The following is a 9,339-nucleotide window of genomic DNA, read 5'->3' on the forward strand; positions in this document are numbered from 1 at the left end:
AAATTCATTATTGTGAATAAAAACACATACAAAATGGAAACAAGCAATTCAAAATAATTAATTATTGTGACCAAATTTGACGTTTGGTATGATTTGATGTAAGGGCCAAAACAGAATCAATCGTCGCTTGCTTTCCAAATGTCGAATTATAAAAGAATGCCAGAGCCTCCTAAAGGGGAACGCAGGCGGATTTGCAAAGAGGCTCTGGCATTCCTTTGTAATTTGACATATGGGGAAGCAAGCAAAGTAAGCGACGATTGATTCTGTTCTGTTCTTAACACCTTCTTATTCCACCATGATTGTAGCCAAACAACAACGTATCACAACATGTGAACTGGCTTCTATTTGGTAGTCACAAAGTGAACGCTTTTTCTTATGGTTTCATTTGCAACACTGTTAACACCCGCAGTATGGCAACACTGTTATGTGTGCTAATTTCTCGTAATGGATGACAGTAGCGTTGTATTTCAGTATTATTTACATTAATTTATTCATATTTATTAGCATAATATTCATATAAAAATAATACAGCAAGATATAATTATAGTCACTTAAGTTATCGCATTAATTATTTTTGTTCCACACCTTTACTTGCCGCTTTTTAATATTGTATTTATTCGCACAAATGCAACCCTGCTTTTGAAATTTTCAAACGACCAAATCGGTGGGCAATACAACAGCAAAAAAACACAAAATATTCGGCATTCGGTCGGCAAAGCAAAGCGGCGTCGTTTGGGTTTGTGTTGCAGAAAGTAGGAAAAAACACGAAATCTTAAAGGCATAATGAAAAATTAAATAAATTCCAATACTAAAGAAATATTTTGCTACAAAAAAGTGAAGTGATTAATCAATCAATATAAGTTATTTAATATTCAAAAGAAATTTATGGAATTTAAGCAGTGAATTTAAACGAAAAAGAAGTGTAGCAAAGGCCAGCCGACCAGTGGAAAAATTTACATGAAACGAAAAAAACTTTCTATACTCGTTTTCATTTACTTCGATACAGCTTCGTTTCGTCGGCTACCTCCTCCTTGTTGACTTGTTTGTGAAATAGAGTTTTTTTTTGCAAATGCGGCGAACACAACATTCATTCGCACACACATATGCAAAATTGTTCAATCAAAAGTGTACATGAAGAGAAAAAACAGGAAATTTTGTAATAGTAAGAAATTTGAAGGAAGAAAAGGAATAAAATCTATAATTATTAAAACCTGAAAAGAAGTATTACAACAACTGAAAAGAGTCACAATAAGGATATTGAAAAAAGGAAAATAGTGTTTATCCTTCCTTTGTGTCTGTCTGTCTGTCTGTAGCTGCAAAAAAGAAGTCGACGGCAAGTTTCTGCCCTTCTTCTGTAAAAATGACGCTTGAAGGCGCTAAATTTATATGTCTCGACGAGACCGGCAATCATGACAGAATTATTGTGGCCAAAGGCCGGAAATTTTCTGTGGGCCGTTTTACAACTTGTGATTTGATTCTTGATGATATACGAGTAGAGAATATACACTGTACCATTGAAGCGGATGCCTTTGGCAGGGTAAGTTTTGTATTAAATTTCAAATGTTGCTAAGTGGGCGGGCACACTTAGCGGGCGTTATTTTGTATTTTGTTTTGTTAATTCTTTTGTGTTTCCCCATTCTCCATCTTTTTCCAGATCACCATACGCAATTTCAGCACAGAATACCCAGTCACCATTAATGGCGAAGTAGTGGAAAATAAACGAAATTTATTCCACAACACTAAAATTCAAATTCTGAATAAACATTATTTGTGGGAATTTGCCAATAAAAATGCCAAGGAATTTGAAGATGTGGAAAATGCAGATGTATCAACTCCACAAAAACAAATAGGCATACCACCACAGCCGTCGGCATTTTCCTGTCCTGATGTGAAGGTAAATATGTATGAATTTTTTACTTACTAGTTATTGTTGTTGCTGGACCGTCGTTCCGTTTTGTTGTCCTTATCACACACAGCTTGAAATTACTTTCTATGTACCTACTTACATACCTAACCGATATAATTATGTGGAATTTTCAATTCTTGTAAAGATTTTTTTTGTGTTGCAATGCAATAACATTCGCTTGAATTTGTTTTGCTTACAAAAATATGCTGTACTGTGTCCCTTTTGGGAGAGGGAAGAAAAGTGCCGCACAAACAAAAGATAAGAAAGCGCGCGAAACATTTTTTAAGTGGATAACATTTTTTTAACGTCTGGGGTAAATTTTTTCTCTGAATAGGCGACCTTTAAACAAGCGAATTTTCGAAGCTTCAGAAAGCCATATCTGTACAATTTTTTCGAGAGCGGTAGCTAAAGGAAAGACAAACCGAAACTGACACCTTATATGTTTGTAAATGTTAATACAATTTCAGATTTGACGTATTTTGATGTTTTTAGTGTTGATTCACTTTCTCCGATTTTTAAGTCCAGTTTAGGAGCTACTCTTGGATATTTTTGGAATTTTCACCACACGCTTGTTGAGGTTATTACAATGGCCAATGGCCAAAATGGTTTCGATTTTATGATTTTGGACAAATCGGGATATAAAAGCTTTTGTATGAGGCAAAATTTTGTAAAAATGGTCTTTAGAAATCAACCTTCTTTTTAAACGGCGTTAATTTTAATTTGACCATCCTTTTTAATTCCCTTATCCTATGAAAACATGATGGTTCCCAACAAATAGGAAGCCAAAAATTCAAATTACAACAAATCTGACGATCCAATTATATGATGACTATGCCGAAAAGTGAACCATGATGTATACCAGTCTGAAGTCTTCGATACATAACACGAGTTGAGACGTTCCGTCCTAACTAAGGACCAGGGGGTATTGCAGACGCAGCTCAGATAGATAGCTCCACGATTTTCACGGGAATTAAAGAAAAGAAATAGTGGTATATTGATCCCGAATAATGTCTTTGGGGAGCAGGAAATCGCATTTCTACATAAATTCCAGCATGCAGCATTGTGATAGTTACAACCTGTTCAGTATAAGCCTATATCGCTTAAAATAGACTTTAGGAGCCATACATACATAAATTAAAGGTCGGCAATGAACATTTCCAAGTTGGTGGATCCCCCTCTATATATAATGATTGATTTATAAATTGACGTATTTACGGCGAATGAGGACACCCAAACCAAAATTATCCGAGAGAGCCACACTTTATACGGTCATTCTCTTCACCACATGGGGCTGCAGAGGTGAGCACAGGGTTGAATTCATCGGTCGATGGTAACAGAATTCCGACCGCTAACTACCCAAGATTAAAGGAGTCACATTCGACAATATGTCGACATTGCTATCGAAAACGATATCGTTTTCGGATGTTTCTCGAGAGTTTTGCGGATATTTTGTTCGAGAACGACACACCAGAATGAATTGAAAATGATTCACTCGTCGCTCAGTTTGTGGCAGGAAATCCTTCGATTTCGAATATTCTTAATAATATTATTAGCGAATGATCGACGATAGTTTTTACGATAGTGGCGAAAAACATTTTTGGTGGAGTTTCTTTGATGTTTCTGTTATGTGCCTTTTTCGTCTTTATTTCTTTTTCATGTTTGCAATTTGATGTGTAAGTGTTGATAAACATTGTTGTCTTATATTTTGTAACATAGCCATATGTTGTGTTTATCAACACTTATTGTTTGTATTATACGCAGCATTTATATCAAAATTATTTGAAAAAAAGCAAGTGGGAATTTTTTACAAACTAAATTATAAAATTATTTTTGAAAACAAAAAACATCCAAATTAAAAAATGTTTCTCGAAACAATTCTTCTTGTGAAGAACAAACATTTGCTAAATGTTCGAAAATGATATCGTTTTCGAACTTTTGGCGAACAAAAGAAAAACACAAGAAAATGTTCGAAAATGATATCGTTTCCGAACATTTGTGGCAAACATTCGAATAATATTAGCAACAGGTATGGGGGGATTTCCTAATTCGAAGAACACATTTGTAGTTTTTAGCATGTTGTGATATTATACCCAGCAAAAAAAGTCCTCCCAAAATCATGGGTTTTGTAAGGGATTTTTGGCGGCCGTAACTACTCGCAAACCCCCCTTTCTTCCCCATTATTTTTACAAGGGCATGTCGCACTCAGTTTGTGGTTATTTTATGACCACTAGAATAACTAGTTATTCTGTGGCCACTAGAAGTTGAAAAGTAAGGTGAAAAATTCTATTTTTAGAACAGTTGCTCTAGAGAATTTGTTTTTAATTTCATCACACTTCTTACTTTTATTTTACTTTATTTTATTTCGCTCTCTGGGCGAGTTGAACACACGAACCCTCTGATTTCTAGCCAAAGACACAACACTCTGTTCCACGCACACGAACATTAAGGGTTGCTTAAGAACTTAAATGTGCATTGCACATTTGCACCAAGAACTTTTATTTTTTAATTAAAAAAAACTCGCGTGCCGACGGTGAGCGTTGAACACACAACCCTAGGATTTATAGTCGTAGGTTTGCCTTGTAAATTTTTTAAGAAGTAACCCATTACTTTTCAGATTACTTGTAATGCAAAAAGAAGCTTGTTTACATTACTTTGTAATGGGTCACGTAATGACTAACGGATCCGAATTTTTGCTGGGTGCCTGTCTGCGTACTCGATAATTTGTAATAATTATTACAAATGTTTCGAATTTTGACAGTTGTATAAAGGAAAAGTTTCTGAAAAAAATGTTTCAGCAACGTTTAATAAGTACGAGGAGAAACCTATTACAGTCGAAATCGCTTATAACGTCGTCGTTTATAACGTCATATCGCTTATAGCGACGAAATCCAAAAGTCCCGAATTTCTGCCCTTTATATTCCACACAAATAAATATCGCTTATAACGTCATCGATTATAGCGTCATATCGGTTGTAACGTCGATTTTTTGTGAAATATTTGAATTTTGCTATCGGTTATAACGTCGAATCATACGAAGAAGGAAATTGTCTCTTAATAATTTGTTGTATGTATATTTTGTCAAACTCAAACAACAACAAAATACCAAACTTATGCACAACATGTTCGAAAATGGCGGTCTCAAGTCAATTAAGCTTGAATGTTTGCCACCCAATGTCACATCTGTTTTACAACCCATGGACCAAGGTGGAATAAAATCATTAAAATAGCATTGCCGGGTAAGCAAATATCCACTATCCTGTTACGAAATTAAATGTGTTGGATGCCGTGTTAGTGTTAGATGAATCATGAAAAAATGTAACGTCTTCTGTCATTGATAATTTTCTTCATCTTGCGGTATTGTTAATGGACCTTTAATAGTTTCTGAAGACATTTATCTTCGTTCTAATTTCTCCCAACACGTAGAAGATATTCATTAATTATTTGCCATCGATGACAAAGTTTTCACATCTGCCATATATAATGACGACGACATAATATTTGAAGTTTTAGATGGAAGCAATTCTAATGAACAGAGTTTCAAATGCTGTAAGTGTCAGAGGCGTGTCTAGCTGTAGAAACTCTTCAAAAATTTGTTTACTCAGAAGATGTTACAAACAAAAATGTTTTTTTTTTTGAAACCCTTTCAAAACTCAGATCTGAGTTAAATTTAAAACTTATGTCGGAATTCAAAGGCACAAACTAAAATAACAGACTCTTAGAAATAGACCCATGTCCTATTTAAAGGTGATCTGCTGAAGAATGAATTTAATATCGTTATTTTTTTATTATTTTGTCATTTATAGAATGAAAAGTAAAAAATTGAATTGATTTTATTTATTTACTTAATAAAACAACGTATTTATACCCAAACGTCACTATACATAATATAATATTACCTATTATATAAATATCGTTTATAACGACTATCGCTTATAGCGTCCGATTTTGGCCGGTCCCTTGACCGACGTTATAAACGATTTCGACTGTGTTACAAATGTTTCAAATTTTGACAGTTGTATAAAGGAAAAGTTGCTGAAAAAAAGTGTTTCAGCAACATTTATTAAGTACGAGGACAAACCTATTTGATGTGTCTTTTTACATACTATCCCCCAGTTTATGTATTTCGAAACGAAAATGTGTGCGCATGAAAGACACCCAAACTTTAGTTTTTGAAATATTATTTCATTTGCTTTTGCTTCAAAACAAAAAACAAATTTGAAATACACACTCAAATTTGGTAGTTTTTCTTCCGCATTCGTTTTCTTATCGACATACATAAACAGGCCCTAAATGTTGCTGAAACAGTTTTTTCAGCAACTTTTACTTTATACAACTGTCAAAATTTGAAACATTTGTAATAATTATTACAAATTATCGAGTACGCAGACAGGCAGATTAATAGGCCAAATGGCTTCTTTGCAACATACAAATAAATATGTAAATAAATAAATAAAAAATTAATTAAGTAATAAAATATACAAGAAACGTCTAAGCACTGATCATATCTTGGTTAACCCATTTCGTACTTGGTATCCGATTTTTCGAACAGTAAAATCACTTTTTTCAAAAAAATATTTATGGATGAAAAAGTTAAAAACGTGGACCAGTACTGACACATTTCCGGGGAAAAGTTTTGTAGGCCCAAAGAAGATTCAATATCACTCTTCAACCACTTTCTCATTCAAAAATGATAAAATAAATCAATAAAACAGCAAATAAATCAATTTTTTTACTTCTACGCATACAGTGTTCGAAATTTCGAAAACCATTTTCTAGGAAAACAAAAAATCGGGTTTTTTTTGAGTACATTTTTGACGTCAGTGGGTCCTTATTACCCTAAAAAAGTATTTTTTCTTAAGAAATAAATAAAAAAATTGTCTCGGTACGATATGGTTTAAAAGCCGCAATCTAGTATGCTTTATAGACCCCCATTTTGTTAATAACCCAAACGAAAACGAGAAAGAAGGACAACAAAATATTTCAAAAGATGAATTCCATCCGTCCCATGGGGAAAAGAAACATATCATATTCATACTTACTTAGCTGGCCTATTACAGAACAGTTGTTCCATAGGCCGAACTAAAAAAAGATCTCCAATTCTCTCTATTTGTTGCTTCGCTCTCTGGAATACAGCGCCTTTTCATCTCTTCATACACTTGTTTGCGCCATCTATTCCTTGGCCTGCCAATTCAGCGTGCACCGCCAAGCGGTTCGTATTTATACGCCTTTTTAGCGGGTTCATGTTCGCCCATTCTTATGATATGGCCTAGCCAACGCAAACGCTGCATCCCGATACGTTTAACTACATTGATGTCGTTGTATAGCATATACAGCTCGTGGTTCATGCGACGTCGATATTCACCGTCAACGCAGATTGGTCAGTAGATCTTTCGAAGAATTTTTGTCTCAAACACACCAAGCACTGCCTTGTCTGCACGGGTAGTATCAGTGTTTTGTAGAGCGTTATTTTTGTTTGACGAGATATGGCTTTGTTTTTAAACTGCTTACTTAAACCAAAGTAGCATCTGTTGGCCAATACAATTCTTTTTTTTATTTCACAACTGATGTCGTTTGTTGTGTTAACAGAGGTGCCGAGGTAGACGAAGTCTTTTACTACCTCAAAATTATAGGAACCAACTTCCACAGTTGGTCCGAGCTCAATGGACGCATTGCGCGTCGAGACCATTAACTTGGTCTTCTCACAATTTACCGCCAGACCCACTTTAGCAGATTCTTCTTCGACCTTCATAAAGGTATCAGTTACTTCTTTTACTGATCGTCCCATGTAGATTGTGCCACTTCTTTTGACGTTTGCCTCTCGTATAACCTTTTCCAGCAGGATGTTGAAGAGATCACACGAAAGGCTGTTCATATTCATATTCATAGGAAGCAGAAAATGCTTCTAAAGAAACCGAAAATTTTTCTGATGAAACTGAAGATGTTTCGAAGGGATCTGAAAATGTTGCTAATGAGCCTGGAGTTGTTGCTAAGGAAGCTGAAAATGTTTCTAAAGATATTGAAGAATATAGCTCTGTTCCTTTACGTTCAAGAATCTTCAAGTTTTACCACTTTTTACTCGAAAAGCGTTCCTTTACTTTAGACACCATATAGTTCGTATGGCAGCAGTTTTCAACTTTTACGACTTTTGCCGGTTTTATCATTTTCAAAAGTAAAGGAACAGACCATATGTGAAGTTTCCAAACTGAATATGTTTCTGAAGGTACTGAAGATGTTCCTGAAAACAGTGAAGATGTGTCTGAAGGTACTAAAAATGTTTCTGAAGGTACTGAAGATTTTTCTGAAAATACTGAAGATGTGTAAATATTCTGAAGAGACTAAGAGTATCTAAAGAAACTGAAGAAGTTTCCAATAAAGAAACCTAATGAATTCCCAAAGAAACTACAGCGATTTCTAAAGAAATTAATGACTTGTCCGCTGATGATGTTAATAATGTGCTTAAGGAATAGGAAATGACTGTTGGCGATGTTCCAGAAACAGAAGAGTTATCAGCGGAAGTCGCAGGCATTTAAATTGGCCTACGTGTTACAATATTGCTTCAGTTACAAATAAAATAAATAAATTAAAAAAATTTAAATTCATAATGTTTCTGAGAAGGCTAAGGAGTTAAGGGAAGGCGACGATATACTTGTGGCTGAAACTAAAGAAACCAAAGATACATTCTTGGACTTTTTCGGAAAGTTTGAAATGGAAAATATTTGAAACAACTGTTAAGAAAGTTCAAAAAATATGTTTTATTGTGAATCAGATATGCCTTTTGCTAAAGGAATCCAAAGAAACTTATTCAGATATTTCATTATTTAACACCATTCTACTCTGTAGCGTTAAGTATTTCCTTATGCTCGCTTTTATGCTGACCTACTGGTTAATTTTTAATATCGGCCCTAAAAATTCACTCTCACCCCCCCATTATTATAAGTACTCTTTTGTTATAGTTTGGATTTACCAATCAGATTTATAGCGGCCCAGTTACCTTAAACTTAAAAATGATTATTACATTTCAAGGAGTGCCTTCTTGGCACAAACTTTTAATGTGAAAATTATAATTTTAATGCCTCCAAATTGGCTTAATAGTAAAAGTAAACATGTAATAATGACCCTGAATGTATTTTATGACGCCAATCATGTCACAATAAAGGTGTCTTCCATCTTTAAAGGTACATTTCCATCGTTCAGCACGCCTGTAGAGGGCCGAGGGCCGTAGAGATCGCCTATTAATTCTTACCTTAAGTTAATTTCATCAAATGTCTTATTCAACTATTTTTATAGAGTCATCCGCTTCATTCATTGTAATTAAAATAAAATTAATGAATTTTCTCTTTTATATTTTTTAGAATACACAAAAATCTGCCCCTAGGTTTACGGTTCACAAGTAAGTACACTAAACTATAGGCCTATTCATCAACTTCAGTGAT

General features: G+C 34.4%; 1 protein-coding gene across 2 annotated transcripts in view; it reads left to right on the forward strand.

Moving 5' to 3' along the window:
* The first annotated feature begins 453 nt into the window (after nucleotides 1-453).
* Nucleotides 454-9,339, forward strand: part of LOC141402133 (uncharacterized) — a 31,125-nt gene continuing 22,239 nt past the window's right edge. For both annotated transcript variants that reach the window (XM_073982853.1, XM_073982861.1), the window contains exons 1-3: nucleotides 454-1,537; nucleotides 1,655-1,894; nucleotides 9,259-9,296. In XM_073982853.1, the coding sequence (XP_073838954.1) occupies nucleotides 1,361-1,537; nucleotides 1,655-1,894; nucleotides 9,259-9,296 (455 nt within the window). In that variant the 5' untranslated portion in view covers nucleotides 454-1,360. The remainder of the gene's footprint in view (nucleotides 1,538-1,654; nucleotides 1,895-9,258; nucleotides 9,297-9,339) is intronic.

Source organism: Musca autumnalis, unplaced genomic scaffold, assembly GCF_047663935.1.
Source record: "Musca autumnalis isolate F117 unplaced genomic scaffold, ASM4766393v1 scaffold_1, whole genome shotgun sequence".
Classification (NCBI taxonomy): domain Eukaryota; kingdom Metazoa; phylum Arthropoda; class Insecta; order Diptera; family Muscidae; genus Musca; species Musca autumnalis.